At 35.8% G+C, this 19,013-nt stretch overlaps 1 protein-coding gene across 2 annotated transcripts in view; it reads right to left on the bottom strand.

Annotated features, from left to right (window-relative positions):
* Positions 1–9,384: 9,384 nt before the first annotated feature.
* The window catches only part of AZIN1 (antizyme inhibitor 1), a 30,564-nt gene continuing 20,935 nt past the window's right edge, over positions 9,385–19,013 (bottom strand). For both annotated transcript variants that reach the window (XM_087706800.1, XM_087706799.1), the window contains exons 8-12: positions 18,455–18,529; positions 16,740–16,905; positions 12,053–12,168; positions 11,700–11,914; positions 9,385–10,997 (exon numbers count right to left, since the gene is read on the bottom strand). In XM_087706800.1, the coding sequence (XP_087562926.1) occupies positions 10,886–10,997; positions 11,700–11,914; positions 12,053–12,168; positions 16,740–16,905; positions 18,455–18,529 (684 nt within the window). In that variant the 3' untranslated portion in view covers positions 9,385–10,885. The remainder of the gene's footprint in view (positions 10,998–11,699; positions 11,915–12,052; positions 12,169–16,739; positions 16,906–18,454; positions 18,530–19,013) is intronic.

Here is a 19,013-nt window from a genome sequence, read left to right as displayed (position 1 = left end):
CATAGTATGAGCTCTGAACTCTCTGTGAAAAGTGGAAATATGAAACACTAATCTTCGGTGCTGAGCATGTGCTCTTGGTTCATTGGCAGGAGAAAAGAGCAATCCAACCACCCAGTTCTCTCCCTTTTGTTAGTTTAACATCTATGGAGTAGGTTATCCAACAGTTTGTCACTGATACCAGTTGTATATTGCCACCTAAGTAGACCTAGCCAGAGATTATCTTTTCCTGGAAGCTGTAAGGAACTGATGGGATCTTAAATTAAATCTTGGCAGGATGGAGTTATACTTCATTTATAGATATATCTGGAACATCTTTCTTTTTGGCTTCAATGTCGGGTCTGGAGGGGATTGAATTTTGCAGCAGGTGGGTTCTCCCAAAATCACAGCTGTTTCATGGCAGCACATTACGGTCCTAGCCAAAAGACTATTCGCTAGGCTTTGGTTCTTATGCCAGTTGTAGTCCTTTCTAGACCAGAAACGTCTGATAGTATGATTCACTCTCAACACACACTTTTTACTACCACGATGTCTTGTCCCAAAGGCAACTGGACTTTCTTGGTTTTTTCTTTGAAAATATTTTGCTTCTCATCCAAGAAGCTTCTTCATTTTTAAAAGAAAAAAATCAAGAAAGTCCAGTTGCCTTTTGGGGAAAAAAAACATTACCCAAATGATTGAGAATCTCCATAGACATACGTGTCCTAATGTATTGGCTGCCTTTGAATATGATACAGAAATTACAGCTGGTCCTAAATGCAGTAATTCAGATGTTAATGGGTGTAACTATTTTAACAGCAATACAGTAGAACGGTAGTTGCTGCATTGGCTGATAATAGGTTTTTTTAATCCAATATGGCTTGACTTCTGTATACTTTCGAAATTGTTTTCTTCAGATTAAATCCCTCCGCCCTCTCCCAATGTGAAGAGAGATAAAAGGGTAATAAACCTGAAGCTGGCCTTTTTCTGCGTTAGCCCTCAGTTTTTGGACATCTTACCATCCTGTGCACAAGACCCCTCCCTCTGTTGACTTTCCAGAGGGCTGTAAAAACAATGTTATTTTGGGGTTCATAAGGATTTCTTCTTCTGAGGAAAGAACTGCTTTTGACTGTGTGCAACAGCACTTTAAAATGTCTGTCTGGCTTTCTGTGAAATCAGCTGTCATTTCTCTTGGCACTTCCCCATATTGCAGGGCTACCCTGTATCAGGCAACTGAATCTACTATAATTGTTTTTTAGACTGACTTATCCATTATTTTTCTAGGCACAATTTCCTGAGCAACCTTTGAAAATGCTAGACTGGAGCATGTCATTTTATTACTGCCTGCAAAGTTTGAGGAATTCAATTTTGTTTCCAGAATAAACAATACCACCAACATTTTAGCCAACTGGCATTCAAATCAATCTATCAGATTTTAATGAAGATGTGATAAAAATGTGAACTCACAGTGCAAGTGCCAAGATCAGCATGTACATAGAAGTAGGGACTGTTACGAAAGAAAGAGAAAAAGAGAAGTGGAAAAAAGCCAGGAGTCCTGTTTATGGCCCTTATTTTTATTTTCAGCATTGTCTGTGGTGTCATCAATCTCCTAATCTTTTAAGAGAAATGAACAATTATAAAGTACCTTTATTAATACTGAAAATTATTATGCTAATAAGAATTTTAAGAATCACATATAATTATGTTTGTACCATGTCTCCAATTTAACTATTGTTAGCTTCTTTGAATACCATTGTAGTATTGAGCCAAGGTGGCGCAGTGGTTAAATGCAGCACTGCAGGCTACTGCTAGATCAGCAGGTCAGCGGTTCAAATCTCACCGGCTCAGGGTTGACTCAGCCTTCCATCCTTCCGAGGTGGGTAAAATGAGGACCCAGATTGTTGGGGGCAATATGCTGACTCTCTGTAAACCGCTTAGAGAGGCCTGAAAGGCCTATGAAGCGGTATATAAGTCTACTGCTATTGCTATTGCTATTGTTGGAAATATACTAGATAACCCATGACCCATTGAATGTCAGAGATACTTCCTTACCAGATTCCTCAATTATGTTGGTACCATGTCTACAACTTATCTATGTCTTCCAATGCCTTCAACAATGGCAAAGCTTCTTCACTGCTGCCTTCACAGGAAAAGTTGGGATACAGTCAAGATGTATCTGCTTTGAAAATAAGCCACGTTCAACTGTGTAGTATAGCCAAACATCAGGAGTTGGCCAAAGGAATTGTTTTATCACATTTTGTATTGGGTTATAACATATTTTACTATAATTTTATGCCATTTTAATATAAAATTGCCAAATTTCAATTCCATGGGAGTCATGAATTTTAGATGCATTCTATAAGTTCGCCCATTTGAGCCACCTTGGTTCAAAGATAATGATGTTCTATGATGCACTGTTTCACCCAGTTAATGGTTACAGAAACAAAAGGTTTATTGTATATAGAAGATAGATAAAGAAAGAAAGGAACAAAAGAAGTCAAGAAGTATTCATGACACCTATGGGCAGCAGACACCAGACAGTCTACTTTCCTGGTAGTAACTCTCAATGGACTCAGATTACTTTTGAGAATACATAGATAAGGTTAGTAGTGTTAAATTGTTTATTTAAAATTATCAGATTCAAGAGACATGACCGTAACATCAGTTTTATAATAACAGGCTAAAAAAAACCCATACATGAATGAAATTGCAAACCCAGAGGGAGATGGTAACTTAACTTTCATCCAAAGAAATGAGTCATCAATTCAGAAATGCACAACCAGTTCAGATTTCTAATGAGCCATTCAGTAATTCAAACAAACATACCTGGGAACCCACTTCCTACTGTTATCCATATTTTCTCAGCACCCCAATAGTGGTGATGACAAGGCAGGGGCTACTTTGGGCTGTTGTTAGGATGCTCCATCTTCTCCAATTGCTCATCACATCCCACTACTATACAGTATGGCCATTTTGGCTTTCACAGTATAAAGGATCAGGCACTAAGTATCTGCCTATGTAATGCCTGACTGATGCTTTGCAAGGTGTTGACAGGCATCCTGTAAAATCCTCTGCATGTGAGACTCACATAGCAAACATGCTCCAGCCAACAGGCAGCTCACATTAACTCCCCCATCAGCTGTTTTTAGTGAGACAGATGAATGTGGTAGAATAATGAAATGAGGGAGGAAGTGGTAGAAAAGGATTACAGCAACAAAGAAGAGGCAGAAAAGAGAATGAGACAGATAAATGAGTGAGACAGGTGAACTGAGTGTTGAGAGAGAGTGAGAAACCGATGGAGCAAGAGAGGAATAATCTGCAGATCGCCCACTAGGTGGGCCAGGATTTTCCAGTAAAGCGGCAGAGGAAACGCCTTTTCTGCATTACTGGGAGACACACACTCCATTACCAGGTTCTGTGAAATGACTAAAGCCAAAGGTCTAGCCATGTGTCAAAACTGGTCCTTCCCATAGGCCCAGGTAGGTAGGTACATTTTTTTCCAAGAGAAGAAAACCCACTAGTTCCTGCACTTTATGCAACAATGTGTTGTGTTTGTGATTTTATGTTGTTTAATGCTGCTTTAATTTTAAATGCTTCTGTTTTGATTTGGTAGCCATTAAACCTAAATGAAAAATTTACTGTGTTGCTCATCTGTCTCTTAGTGTGGCAGCCTAGAGGCTATCAATACAAGAATAGAACAGAAAATAACACTAGGAAGGAACCTTGGAGGATATATTTTAGTGCTGCTCCACGAATAGAAGAAATTGATTAGGTTGTCCAATTGTGTTTTGAATATAAAATAATAAGAATGCAAATACATGTTTACAAAAAACAAGTCATTTGCTTAAATACATATTTTAAAAAGCAAGCTGTTCTTCCTTGACCAAGGAAACTATTAATATAATTGAAAACCAGTTATTATTGCTGATCTACAATTATTTTTGGAATCTTTCAGTAGCTCTTCATCTACTTTAAGTCTACCCATATGTTCCTCAAAATTGTGATTTTGATTCTCTTTCCCAAAATTGTTTTGTCCCGCTGTATCACCTATCAGGTATGTTTTATGAATACTGTACTTTTATTTGTGGAACAACAATTAATGGAGTCATTTTCCCTGAAGAGTGGAATAATAGCTTTTCCTTGTGATATGTTAAAACCATCAGGTTGTCAGTAATAAATTTCTAATGGTAGCTTATACTTAGAAGAATGCTCTGACTTCTGAATACATTAATAAAATATGACCCCTAGTGGACAGTGGTTGACAATTGTGCTAAATCTCATGAGAAGCTCCTTTTATGGAACTCCTAGCAATTTCTCACAGAACATCAGATGAGAAAGACTGGTGGTCTAGGGCAAGGGTCTCCAACCTTAGCAACTTTAAGACTTGTGGCTTTCAACTCCCAGAATTCCTTAGCCAGCTGGCTGAGGAATTCTGGGAGTTGAAGTCCACAAGTCTTAAAGTTGCCAAGATTGGAGACCCCTGGTTTAGGGGGAATGGGTAGGCCACTGGATAAAGAAGTATGCTGAGGTTGGAAAATAATTGAATGGTTTTCATTTTTACTACAGAGAGTTCTATACAAGTAGAAGATAATGTTGTGGCTGAGGGTTGAACTGTGAAGTCCTTAATGCTGTATGAGCTTGATTGTTTTCTAATGTGAACTTATGATATTACCTAGTTTGGTAATGAAATATCTGCAGAGAAATAACCAAGCTTGGAGAGCACCAAGGATTCCACATTCTATATTGGAATTGATGTTTTCAGGAAGTAAACTTTTACCAATTAATATTTCTGAATGTGAGAGCCTATTGTAATACCTTCTGCCAATGTTTTAAGAAAATAAATTGAAAATCTTTCAAATCTTGCTGATAGAAATCCAACATTTCTTTCAAATTATATCTAAAATTTTGCTTCTTTTTTTTTGAAACAGTAACTCATAGTCTCCACTTGAAAGAACAGAGTATTTGTTCTGCTTCCTGCCCTACCTACTGTTTAAAACAAATATTGAGAAACAAAAAATGGAAGCCAACATATTATAAAGCAAAATATCCAACTTCTGAGACAATGCCTCTGGTTCTTACGTATATTCCATAGGTATTTCTAAGCACATACAACATTTTAAAAATGTAATCAAGGATTCACATTTGGGGGAAAATAACCAATACTGTATGGAGCAGCAATGTCCAGTCTTGTTGATACCTGTTGATAGCCATTTGAGTGATGACATGAAGGTCTATCTCAAAGCTTGGAGGCTATAGGGACCTGGATGGGGCACAAAAGGCTTCAGCCCAACCCACGCAAAACTGAGTGGCTTTGAGTACTTCGACTTTATGGTAATAAGGACTTTGCATTGCGAGTCTTGGATGAAGCAACACTGTCTCAGACAGACTCGGGGTACAATCTGGGGGTTCCACCACAAAATCGCGGAGGACAAAATCGCGCTCGACGAAAGCGCGCATTTGACGTCATCACAGCGCGACGAAAACATCGCGCTGTGATCGAAAAATGTAAAAATAAAGCTAAAACCTTCCCCTAACCCCCCCAAACCTAACCCTAAACCTAAACCTAACCCTTAACCTAACCCTAAATCTAACCCTAAACCTAACCGTTAACGTAACGAAAAACCTAACGCTAACCCTTAACCTAACGCTAAACCTAACGCTAACGCTCTAAACCTGACCCTAACCCTTAACCTAACCCTAACCCTTAACCTAACCCTTACCTTTATGTGAATCGGCTTGCTTTAATTTTAATTTTATTTCAATTTTTAATTTTTTTCGTCGCGCTGTGATGACATCACATGCGCGCTTTCGTCGAGCGCGATTTTGTCCTCCGCGCTTTTGACGGGTCACGCAATCTGGGTGTCCTGGCCTAATGGCTCCTGCTTAAAGAACAGAAAGCAGCTCTGCTAAGAAAGCCTTTGCTTCAAGATTTGTGGATATTACACCAGTTCTTGGATTGGGAGGTCCTGCTAATTGATACTCATGCCCTTATGACCTTCGGTCTGGACTACTACAATGCTCTCTACACGGGACTGTCATTGAAGAGCTTTTAGATGCTTTAAATGGTGCAGAATGCAATAGCACAGGTAACAAATATTGTCAGTTGCAGAGTCTTACACTCATTTCACCCACTTAAATCCTTATCTTCAACTGGAGAAGAATGCAGTGGTGCAAGTAGTTAATAGTGCTAGTTACTGATGTGTGTGTACTGTACCATTGTTCCTTGAGCTGCATTGGCTGCCAGTAGGCTTCTAGGTGCAGTTAAAAGGTGTTGGTTGTTACCTGTAAAGGTCTTCACGGCATGGGGTCCGGTTATTTAAAGGATTGTCTTTCCCTGATTTTTTCTACCTATCATATCCCAGTCCAGCAGGTCCCATCTGCTAAGGAATATAGGGTAAGGCTGACTATGTGGATATTGTTCTTGGCTACATAATTATAATTTTTGTATATGTATTTATTGTCTGCTGCCTAGACACATCATGAAATAGATGGCATACACATTTTTAAATAAGTAAACTCGCCTTCAGTCCAGCCTATGTTTGAAAGAATGACCTGTGACAGGGTAAAGGCTGGAGCAGTTTTCAAACTAGCAAAAGCTGCACAGTTCACCATGTAATTTTTGCTGCTGCGTGCACAAAATAAGCTGCACTGGCAGTCAACCTACAACCATAATTGAGTTCAAAGTTGCAGTTGTAAGTTGTGCCACTTAAGCGCAATCTATCATGTGATGGTTCAATGTTATCTTTTTTGCAGCAGTTGTTAAGACAATGCAGTAGTTATAGAGTTATAGCAGTTGTTAAATGAATGCATTGGTTATTGTGTGAACCCATTTTAGTCAATGAACACATTTTGCTGGAAATAGTTATAACGCTGGTTCCCACAAAAAAAACATTGTAAATTAGTCACAATGTTAGCCACAGTACACTGCAAATACAGTAGCTGTAAATGCATGCTGGTTGCCAAGCACCCAAAACGTGATCACATGACCAGGAAGGGACAGACTAAGACCTTGAACCTAGGTCATAAGTACTTTTTTTTGACTGGTTACTAATGAGGACCACCTGCACAATCAGCAGGGTGGTTGTGTTCCTTTGCATTGTTTATGGCTGCAACCTGTCAAGAGTTTTAGTTAATACAAATCATAAGCGCTGCTGTCCTGTTAGGAATCCCTAATCGTACGTTATCCACTTTCTAATGAGACTATTTCATTGTTTAATATAATCGGGTGAATGTGCGGCTTAGTTTAAAGCCTTTTCATCTTTGTGAGATATCTTGGTTACTGTTCAATGCTGTCTTTTGCACCTATACATCATATACTTTTGCCCCATTTAATATGGCTTATTTCTATTTTTTTCTATTTCCTTTGGGTTATTTCATTCAGGATTCTGTAAACTTTTCCTTTATCCCTTCTGGTTAAGTGTTTATTAAATATACTAGGCAATATTCTATATACTAAATGTGTTTTTATATTCTTTTATTTATTATTTTGAATCTTTAGAATATGCCTCTATTCCTACTTCTCTAACATGCTAGGTTACCTAGGTGGAAAGCAAAACCGTTCATAAACTAGAATTTTCCTTTGTACTGTCATAGTATTTTTAAACTGATTATGAACATTACCTGACCATTAATGTTTTAACAGAGAAATTGGGACTGAAATTCAGGTATGTCCTTTCAGAACAAGCAGTGTTATACGCATTTTGGAAAGTTGTTCATTAAGTATAAAGCCAGTCCTTTGAGAATTAAGTTTAATCTACCCTCAGTGGCGATTGTTGTTCCAAGGTGCATCTCTGCACTTTGTCTGCAACTATTTGTTACAAAGTAACCTAAGTATCATACTTGGAACATAGCATTTTAATCCAGTTTTAATAAAGTATTCTGTGAATTAAAGTGATTATCCAAGCACACGCCATCAGGGTCAACTTTTGAAGCAACTGCTTGAGGTTTCTGGCTACATGAATTTATTCCTTTGAAGCATTTTGTCAGAAGACAAATGTATCCTTTTTATACATTCTAAATCCCATATTCTTGTATGTAGATATGGATGTGTATGGATACACCAATCCCTAGTATAGTTTTATTAACGCTCAGTCCCAAATCAATCTGGGTACCAGTGCCAAAAGCAAGGCAGGTTCGCAGCAAGAAAGTGGTTCATTTACATGTCTCCCATACTCAACAAATGCAGCACCCCTTTTAAACTCAGTTGTTGAGGTTTAGATAGTGACTACCTCCTAAATAATCAGCAACAATGTTAAAAGGAATATTCACTATTAATCCTTCCAGCCAGTCAGTCCATCCATTTGAGATTGAGTGTATTTGGCTATTTGGAGTAGTATATGTGAATGACTGAAAGAGATATCTCTTGTTTGTTTTTTGATATGGATAGTATATACGAAGCATATCCCCCCCCCCCCCCCCCCCCGGCTTCTCCCTCCCCATTCCACTTTTAAAATTCCAAATCCAGGAAAGAAAATGCAGCTTAGTTAATGTTTCCATTTACCTTATTGGCATATTCATTCAAACTTACAAGTTTGTTGAAATCAGTTATCAGGATTTGTATGAAATACTGAGCCAAAATTAAACAAATCTTAGTGTTTGTATAAGCCAGAACATAACCATTTACTGGATAAGTTAATAGTTGTAATTTAAGTTTTAACTCATTTGCACTTAACACACATTTTCATCTAAAAGATCCTTCTTTATATCATTAAATTTAAAACAAATTTAGGTTATATGCTTTGCATATAATTATCTTCTTAAGTTTCTGGCTTTCCCAGTCAAAAGCATCAAATAGAAGGCATTGTAGTGCAAAAGCTAGGCAGTGGTTTTGCAGATCTACTGCCATTTCATGAACCTATGCCAGAATTCCTTATTCACTCTTAATAACCATTGTTCATGTGGTCAAAGAAAGCTCACCAATGTTGTGATCCATGCATTACCGGTAGATATATACTCTTATGCAATTATCCTCCCTTTGCAGGACCTCATGCCAAAATTCACTTGTTTTAACTAATGAGGGATGTTTAGATTTGAACTATTAAATGAAAATAAGATCAGCACGTAAAATATATATTTGAGATCAATGGCAATTAAGCAATTACCACAATATTTCAAGAGACACATAGTTGTAAGTTTCCCTCCCTGTCCCATTACGACTACTAACTAGTTAATAAGCAGTGTTGAATGCACTGTTTGCTGCATTTGAACACTGATTATTTTCTATTATGGGTGACCATATGAATGCAGATAAGACGGCTCCAAAAGCAATTGATTGTACTATATACAAGACAAAGTTCCATTGATTAATTTGCTATATAGAAATCATTCAGTTTTATATTTGTGTTATTCCAAAACTGATATTACAATATTGTAAACAGAAGATAAGTTTTAGCATATAAATTCAAATATATACTAAGTTCAAACCAGTTTTTATGGCAAACTGTCAAATACAATACAGACATTTCCAAGGTGACTGTACCATTTACAACAGAGTTGGTTAAACTCACAATAGTTTAAAAACTTATAGCAGAGCCATGGGCATCATTAGAGACACTTGGGGAATTATGAGTTGTTCCCTTTTTCCAGACTGACAGAACTCTGGCATTGGATCAAAATGCTAGAAAGTGATTTGTCTTTTGCCGGAATTGGAAAACTGAATTAGTTTGTATTTTTATTTGTGCTTTAAAGCTCACAGCCATGGTTAGTGCTCAGGGTCACTTAGATTTAGCTGTAGAAACCATTCATGCAAGTGAAAAGCATCTCAAATATAGTACCTGTAATTTTAAATGTTCATGCTGAAGAGAACCATTTTCTATAATGATGTTCCTCTAGCAAACAGTGCATTTTAGCTCCACTAAATTGAGGCATAAACATTCTACCAATTGGCACTAATATAAAATGCATTTACACTTGGCAGCCCATTTTGCATCACCAAATTAGATATACAAATTCCACTTTGAAATTGACTTGGTGCATTTCAAAAATAGCTACCAAGACCACTAGGTTAGTAAAATAAATTAAAAGTAATCAAAATATAGGAAGAGTCTAAGTAATAATGAGTAAAAGCTTCAATAATTTCTACATTTACTGCTGAAGTTTTTCCAAATATCATTATATCCTATTGTCAGAATTAAGGTCTTGCTTTCAATATTCAAGAGCAAAAACTTAAATCTTAAATAAAATTTTCAGAAAGCTCTATAACTATACTTCAATTTTGAACTTAGTGCAATACATTTAGTTTATTTTAGTCATGATTTAATGTTCTGCCAATTGAATCTAAAGGTTTTTTCAATTTATCTTCCATGTTTTTGTACTTAAACTACCATTGTTGCTTAGACTTCTTCCCTGTGTTAGCTCCAGAGAACAGTAAAATCTACACAAAATTTTATTGCATTCATACAAGAGAGGGAACAACAAGGGTGAAATACAACAAATACTATGATGCAATTTTACATTTATTAAACTACAGTTCAAAGCACAAATTTACACATTCTAAATATACTAACATTGCTAACGAATTCACACTTGTTTCCCTTGATATTTCATATATCTGGGGAAAGACAACTTTACAAGACTTTCTAACAGAAATCCTTAGTATAAAAACTGTACTTGTATGTAAACTGTTTAACAGAGAACCCAAGTGATGGGTTTCCATCTCAACTAAGTCATCCATTTTGTTGCATATTTTGTTTTAACTATTCAGGGATTAAATGATCTGACATTTCGGGATGTTTATTATGTAAGCTTTACTCCCCCAGTGAATTTAGTTGTAGCTGGTTTGCCTGGTCCCAATTGATTTCAAGTTTCAATAATTCATTCAAGATTGTTCCACTTTTCCTTCACTCTGGAATGTTGTGACCAGACAAGATTATAGACGAGCAACTGCAAGGCTAAATGTAGGATTAGTGCCTGTTTAAGCTGCAATAGAAAAGCCATCTTCAGAGCTCAGCTGAATGCAAGAAGGCACAAAGCAAAAATTCTTCATCAGTGTGTCAGAGATAAATCCTGCATCTTGCATCTCACACCTGAAGTGAAAATACAGAAATTCAAGCAACAACACTGGAATACAGCAGGGTAAACATTCTTATTCAAAGAAATTTTGAAATATCCGAGCAATATTGTGTTCCAACTCTAAGAAGAGTCATGAAAAAAAATGTCAAAAACCAAGCAAATCTATAATTATTTCCAGCCATTATGCCAGGAAGTCATTTTTATTATTTATTTGTTGTGGCATATAGAAATAATTTCCTTAGAAGGATTTTTTATTTTGTGAAAAGTGATTCCAAGATAGAATTGTAAGATTAGCTAAATGTGTATTTAATCATTACTAATTTGCTACCTGTTTCTTGTGAAATCAGTGCGGCCTGTGAAAGTGAATCATGTTTCAAACTGAATGGAAATGTACAGAACTCAGCATTGTAGTTACTATTCTAAAACTGGAATCTTTTAAAAAATGATTGCTACAAAAATGCTATAACCATCTTCCAATATAGCCTACATTGTTCAAATGTAAAAAATCCTTGGATTTCCATCAGTTTATTTAATGTCTCATTATGTATGCTGGGGATAAGGGATCCTGTCCAAAAATTGAAATATAATTAAGGAAACACATCAATTATCGTTTAACTTTTGATATAACAATGTTAGAAATCTTTTATTCTCAAATAACAGAAATATACCTTCTTTTAATTTACCAACAGCTGTACAATAAAGTAATGTAAGCTTACCAGTTATGGATTGACATTACATAGTAAATGGGTGGCCTCTGGAAATCATTAAAAGCAGGTTGTTCACCCAAAGAACCAGAACCCATATTGTCAAAGAGTAGCCAGTCTCCAATATTCAGCTCAGGGAGTACACAGCTTTCCACAATTTGATCAAGCTCATCACAGGATGGACCCCAAAGACTGCTTGCAAACAGAGGCTCATCTTCCTTGTATTTCTAAAGAAAAAGAGTTATGTATTACTCAGAACAGCAATTTCTGAGCAACTTACTTATGAGTAGTGCAAATGATAGTAAAATGTAGTCCAAAGTAATTTACTTAAGACTTTTGCCTGTAGCATATAAGTGTATCCTTACCTTGTGAACCTCTGGAATAGTAGTCAAGTTCTCAGATAGCTTGCTTCCAAAAGAACCATAAACACCATCATTCATGTAATAAATGAAGACTGGTTCATCGTTCTGCGTTTGTTCCACTGTAAAATAAGCAACCAAATACAAATTGCACAGTAAATTTCAATTTATGGTGGTGCTTTGTTTTTAAATGTTATAGCTTTTCCATGAATGCATGTTACATGAGAGTTAACAGATTTAGAAGAAAGAAGCATTAACTAACCGAAATATACAAAAAACATTTTACAACAAATGGTTAGGTAACACATATAAAACTTATTTGTTGTCTAATACTATCTGATCACAAAGATGCAAATTACCATAGGTTTTTTTTTCAAGTGGTCATTTGTACATTTGCATTTATGGGAACCGCACCTCTACAAATTCATCATTAGAAACATCTGATAACAGATTTTTAGGCAGGAGGCATATGCTATGCATACTCTTGGTTCTTGTGCTTCCCCATAATAGTATCCAAACCCTTTAGGTGTTGGTCAGGCTGGTCAGAAAAGGTACCTGCCAAGTGCAAGAAGTAAATGCACAGATAACTAGTTGAAGAAACATAAGTAAGCAACTTATTCATCATTATCTCTGCATCCTAATATAGGCAATTAGGAAGCTTAATGTTGGGCAAGAACAACTGAAAAAAGTACAGCTCTCCCCAACAGTGTAGTTACCTGTGGTCTGTATATTTATCAAATAACGTTCTATAAAAATCAATGGCTGAAATATTATGATTTCTTTTCATAAGCCAATATAGGGAATGCCATGAAAGGAGACAATACAATCCTGGCTGGCTTTTCTTAAAATGTAAGATTTCTAACCCAAATTCCTACTTCTGGAAGATTGTTGCAAAAATATCACAGGCACAACATAGCTAAATTAGTTGCTTTATTGCAGGAAAACAATTAAGCAATATAGACATGGAAGATCTCGTCAAGTGCAATACACAAAAATCAGGGTATGTCTTTATTTCATTCCTTACAAAACCATTGCCAGCGTTCCTGAAAACCCCAACTCCAAAGAAACTCCAAGACAGGCATTCTCTCAAAGCTCCCATTTATTCCAGCTGAGTGGAATGCACTAATTTAGGAGCCCTGAAATGTCTGTAGTACAACAGAAAGAGACCCTGGATCCATTGAGTGGAAAATTGAAAAGAATTTGGGTAAGGTAAAAGAATTCAGACAAGCAAAATGTGGAAAAACCAATCCACTGAAATATGGGACAATGAAGAATTGAAAACAATCCCAGCCAATGCCCTGTCAAGGTTAAACTGTAATCTGATGCTAGAAAATGTCTACCTAGCTAATAACAAAAATACAGGTTTGAATCATGGTTAAGCCAAAGAAAATGCTTACTAATACACAGTGCTTTCTCACTGAAAGGATGGCATCTGGGATTATTATATAATTGTAGGGAAGAATACAAACAAGGCAATCTGCTTAAGACATTAACAAATTCCTTGGCTATGTAAACATTGATGCACAAAGTCTAGGGCATAATCAATACCCATTTTCTATAAACATATAAGATTGATGATATTGTGGATTGATTTGTTATTTTGAGATATCACAAGATCTATAAACAAACATGTCTGCTAAGGCCTCCACTCCTGCCAAACCAATTGTTACAACAGTATCCTTATATCTTTGGATCTGTTATTTCAAGATATCTAGGGCATACACAACCCCACCCCCCGCCCACATTCCCTACTTTCTTCTTGTACTCCAGTAAACATAGTCTAAAAGTGACCATTTTATCCCACAAGTAAGAATGGTAAAAGACTCAACATGTACAAAAAAGATCAGCTGCAGCATACATTTAGAATCCTGTGGCATCCGACTTTCTGTCTTCCCTGTCAGTCAGCATGAAATGAGGACAGTTCTACTGATAATATATAATTAGTAAGAATAGAGTTATGTAAAAATAACTATAATCATCCAAAGCACAAGAGAGGATTTCTAGTCTCCCAAGATTTTCTTTTAAAAAATAGGAATATTTTTGCCATAAGCTATTAAAAGCATTTAATAAAACTAAAAGAACTGCCAGATCTTCTGGTGAGGGTCGTGGCAAACTAGATATCCCCGAAGCAACAGGAATGGCATTTACAGTGGAATCAGCAGCCAAACTGATCCATACAAGTATTTCCAGATGGAGAAATTCTGAGATTGCTCACTTGCACTCCAGATACTGCTCCTCGTGAGTAGACTGCATGAGTTGAAGTTTCTAGCTCATAAATTGGCAGCTAGAAGTTTGAGGGATTTCAACCAAACTCACAGCCTATTATGGAGCAAAGTTGAGCCAAACTTCATTTCTTAATCCCTTTGGATGCAATTAATTTGCAGCTTAAAGGGGGGTTTCTAAATAGCAGCGTAAGATTCCATTTAGTGAATTCCAATGAAAAGAGTTTTAAGGACTTAAAAACTATTGGCAAAAAGCTAGCAACAGTTACTGTAAAATATAAAATGGGTGAAGGGAATTGCTTTGAAAGATTGTTTTTGGTGAAATTGCTTTTGAATAAATGTGGAATTAAATAAGACAAATAAACCAGCCCTTTATGGGAATGTTTTTTTTTAATTTACTATTATTGAGTGCAGGCAATTGGTGGATTTTACAAAAGAGAAGATAAAGGTAATGTGAGTCAGACTGTGATGCTGACTATAACTATAAGAATGTAGATTGTGATGCTTATTTTACAGAATGCCATTAGAGAAGAAAGTATTAAGGCACAGTAAGATGACAGAGGAAAAGTTTTCCTTTCTCTCTCTCCTTATTTGAGACACTTTTTGGATTACAATATTATTAATGGCAATCAGAAAAGTGGTGAGAATGAAGGTGAAGATTGCTCGAACAAGCTGCAGAGAGAGGAATTACAGGATTTGCCACAGGAAATTTTAGAGGAATATTAAATTAACGAAATCACTTGATACCAAACTGACAGCTTTTAAAACAAAATGGATGAAAGATTTGAAAAGATGAAAGACCCTAGAAAGTTATAATTATATAGTAAGAGATGAACTTATTGTTTTTATAAGTGCTGCAAAGGAAAATGGAGGCAATTCTTTTCCTTTTTTGTGCTTTTAGCTTTCTCATTTTTCTTACTTTATATTGAGTTTTTTTAAAAAAATACCTTTAATAAAATTATATTTTAAAAACTTGAAAGATCTCCAAGATCATAAATATCAAGGATTTATTGAACCCTGAATATTTTCAATTACTGACTCATCCAGCATGGTCAGCTGTATTTCCAGCCAAGGGCACTTGTCCTTTAGAGCCATTTCTCCATATAGAGGCAACTCTCATCTGAAGGAAACTGTTGATTGCATATAGTGGCATCTGATGAGGAAAAGGAAGGAGTATCAGATGATAAAGAATCAGATTATTACTTTATGAGGATACATATAGGTCAGCTGAGTCTCAGTAATTCCAAGGTAGTGATTGTGAAGGTGACACAGGAACCTATTACAATAGGTACAGTTGTGATTTTAGTACTGCTGATCTTGAGCTACATGAAAAGTCACAAGATAGTAGACCAGATGAAGTGGTAGTAACTGAACAATGCTTATCAAAGTAGTTGTGGGTTTAATAGGGATCATGAAACTACACAAGTAATCAAGTGTGGAGTATAAGGATGACGAAGAATAGAAATCTTCACAGCAAAATCAAGAAGCCAGGTAAGCAACCTAACGATATGAATGAGATCCCTAATTATAGATGAAAAAGATCCAAGCATCAGAGAAGACAACTTAAGAGACCACTGTTCAATTAGATATATAACTGCTTCTTTTATTTTGCTTCCCTTCGGAAAGTAGTTGAAAAATCTTTCTGGAAACAGACCAGTGCAAATTTGATATATTGATATCAAGGCAACTGAAAGTTTCAAGGAATGCTGTTGAATCAGATAATCAGTCCCCATCTCTATCCATTCTAGAAGCAAGGGCAATAGCACTAGCAGACATATCACCTACAAGGAACATTTTCTTCCAAAAGAAAGGTCAAAGCCAGGAAAAGTGGTTAATTACCAGTGGGATAGCCTCTGGAAAGGCTAATGATTATTAACTGGCAAAAGCTAGCTGTTGTATTCAAGGACTATTGAAAAGAGCTTGAGATGCTATAGTCCAAATAACTGACAGAAGATTTGCTAAGAGTTCATTGATGCTGAAGAACAAAAAGGACAAAAGGAAAGGTGTAATAATTTGGCAGGAAGGATAAGAATGAAAAGACAAAAGTAGGTAACAATTATAAACAAACATAATTTTCTTCAACTGTGAAAACAAGACACAGAACAAATTAATGCTTCTGCTGCTGCAATGAAGTATAGAATGTCTCCCAGAAAAAATGTCCTCAGGTACAGAAAGTGCTTGAGACTGCCATTGCCAAAGTGATGCATATATATGATGCAAAGATGAAGAAAAAATATTTTACAAGGAAATTATTTACAGATTTAAAACTTTCAGCCTGAACTAATGATCTAATTTTTAAGCAACTAAATAAAACAATTTAAGGACTGTTTTCTTATTAAGCTAACAAAAGGGCCCTTTGTTCTACCAATTATCTCTTAAAAAGCTATTCTATTTGACAAGCTAGGATCCAGAATAGTGATTAGTCTTTACAGTTTTTACACCAATTTAAATATTTGCCAGATATTGCTTACATTTATTGAGAAGAGGGTCACCAGATTGAACAGCTTTCTTTGCAAAAATATTAACTGCTAGAGTAAATGCTGAAGAAACATAATAACATCCAGGCTCTGCAATCACAGTTACACCAGATTCTTCAGGAAAGTAGGTACCAAGCAGCGGAATGATAACACGATTAATCTAAAAAATAGAATATGAACATTTGAAAATTCTCTGCTAAATTAGAGCAATCATAACTTAATAAAATTGTGGAGTTCTTGGTACTCTCTGATCTACAATAGGATAAAAATTATATTCACTCCCTGGTGGGAAATTAACTGAAGAAAATATGACTATCACAACTTACTCTTCATGAAGAAAATATCTATGAGTGGTTATTAGTATTATGACTACATGCTAGATAGATCCAGCATTTGAGGTGGAGAACATAGTTATGTGACACCATTGTTGCTTAACACAGTAATTGATGACTAAGATTTTATCTGCTCCTTTCCAAGGTGTAGCCCAGAGATTGCACCAAAGCCATGCATACTCAACAAGTAGCTTGCTGCTCTACCCAGTCAATCTACGGACATTGTTTTAAAGATATCTCAGAGCAATGCATGGCAGCTACCTTACACAATGTTCTTGCCAGCTCTTGGCTATCAAACATTATTCAGCCATATATAACTGGCAGTTCCTGACCCTGAGCTGTTTTAATAGCAATCCAATTATTCTTCGGTTTTTTTGCAACAACCATGTATATAAACTTGTAGAATGATTTTCCAATCAAAATAAACCAAAGTTGGCTTCCCTTTCTGGCTTATTCTACCTGTAAATTATTAATCACACCACTTTCACATATTCTAATGATGGAAAACAATGACATTCTAGTCTTTGAAATAAATGTGATACAAGCCAATGGGAAGTATTAAAACACTATCACACTATTTATAAAAGCATAGTACATTTTGTCATACTGCAGCAATTCTAAAAAAAATTCTACAAATCCTTTGGTTTTTTTTAGCTGCAATAACCCATAGTTTCTTGAGTCCAACAATTATTGTCCACAACCAGATTTGCTTCCTTTTTGAAGGTGCTATAAAATTGGATTTTGCTCATTCCACAGCTTCAAGCCCCATTTCCCCACAATGGTTCATCTACAATGTAGGTTCAGAATCCTCATTACACTGAAAAGATTTTAATGTTGCACATATACTGAATTCCACCTGAACCTAGACAATCAGGGTTTGGGTTTTATGGAAGCCAAGCATATACAACTATATTGTAAAAGCTGCCTCGGTCCAGACATTTATACAGACAACTTTCCTGAAATTAAAGTACAAGCCCAATGTTGAGGTGCATAGGACTCACTGTGCTCTTGGTAATTATGTCTAATCTGTAGCTGTTTCAAGTTCTAACCAAGTCAACCAACTGTGCATAAATTGTTTATATTTTAATAACAACTGTTTTGTATTTTTAATAGTGATTTGCTTTTTTACATATCATTTTGTTTAATGGTTGTATGTTGTCCAGTCTCTTTTTATGAATATACGTGGCCATACAAATTTGATAAATAAGCGAACAGTGCATGCTGTTTAAGTGAAACTCCAATATTTATTGCTTGTTGCCGAAGTAACCTTATAGTTTTACATTCATACTGTAAACAGAAGTTTGAACTGAATAAAATGACAGGCCAAATTCTATAAGAAAAGAATCTTCTTTATTGGAAAAGGATCTAATTTCATACCTCTTCCAGATCAAGTTCATGATCAGTGAAACCACCACCAATGTTCAACATATTCAAGGTAAAGCCAAATTCTTCCTAAAATGAAAATGCAGATAGTTTGTGGTTTATAACATATTTGTTATTCTTTTCAAATAATGTTTACCCTTCATATATACAACTCTTCAACTAAGTACCCTGTCACATTGCTACAAGCATTTCTATAGTTAAAAAAAGAACTAAAACTTAAGAGATGTAAAATAAAAATAAAAATAACTACCAATATTAAATATGAAACTAATATTGCAAATATTGCAGCTTGGATCCAACAATGGCTAATGGAATTCTGGTCACAGCATACAGGTATGCCCCCCTCGTACAATCCTCTTTGGCCCCATTTCTAAGGCTTGGACAACTTCCTGAAAGATCTCACTTGTGATCTGTGATTTTATAATAGGAAAAATCTCTTCTTGTGTGAATTCAGATGTGCCTTTCAAAATAGCTATTAACCACTGAACTCAGCCATTGTAACAGAAAAAAATCCCATATTTAATGTAGAAATGTGGCATAAATTTTAAATCAA

The sequence above is a fragment of the Thamnophis sirtalis genome, unplaced genomic scaffold (assembly GCF_051295495.1).
Source record: "Thamnophis sirtalis isolate CommonGarterSnake01/CBP01778 unplaced genomic scaffold, rThaSir2_p1.2 scaffold_2, whole genome shotgun sequence".
Classification (NCBI taxonomy): Eukaryota; Metazoa; Chordata; class Lepidosauria; order Squamata; family Natricidae; genus Thamnophis; species Thamnophis sirtalis.
The sequence above is the reverse complement of the archived record's forward strand: the minus strand, read 5'-3'. Positions and strand labels throughout refer to the sequence as shown.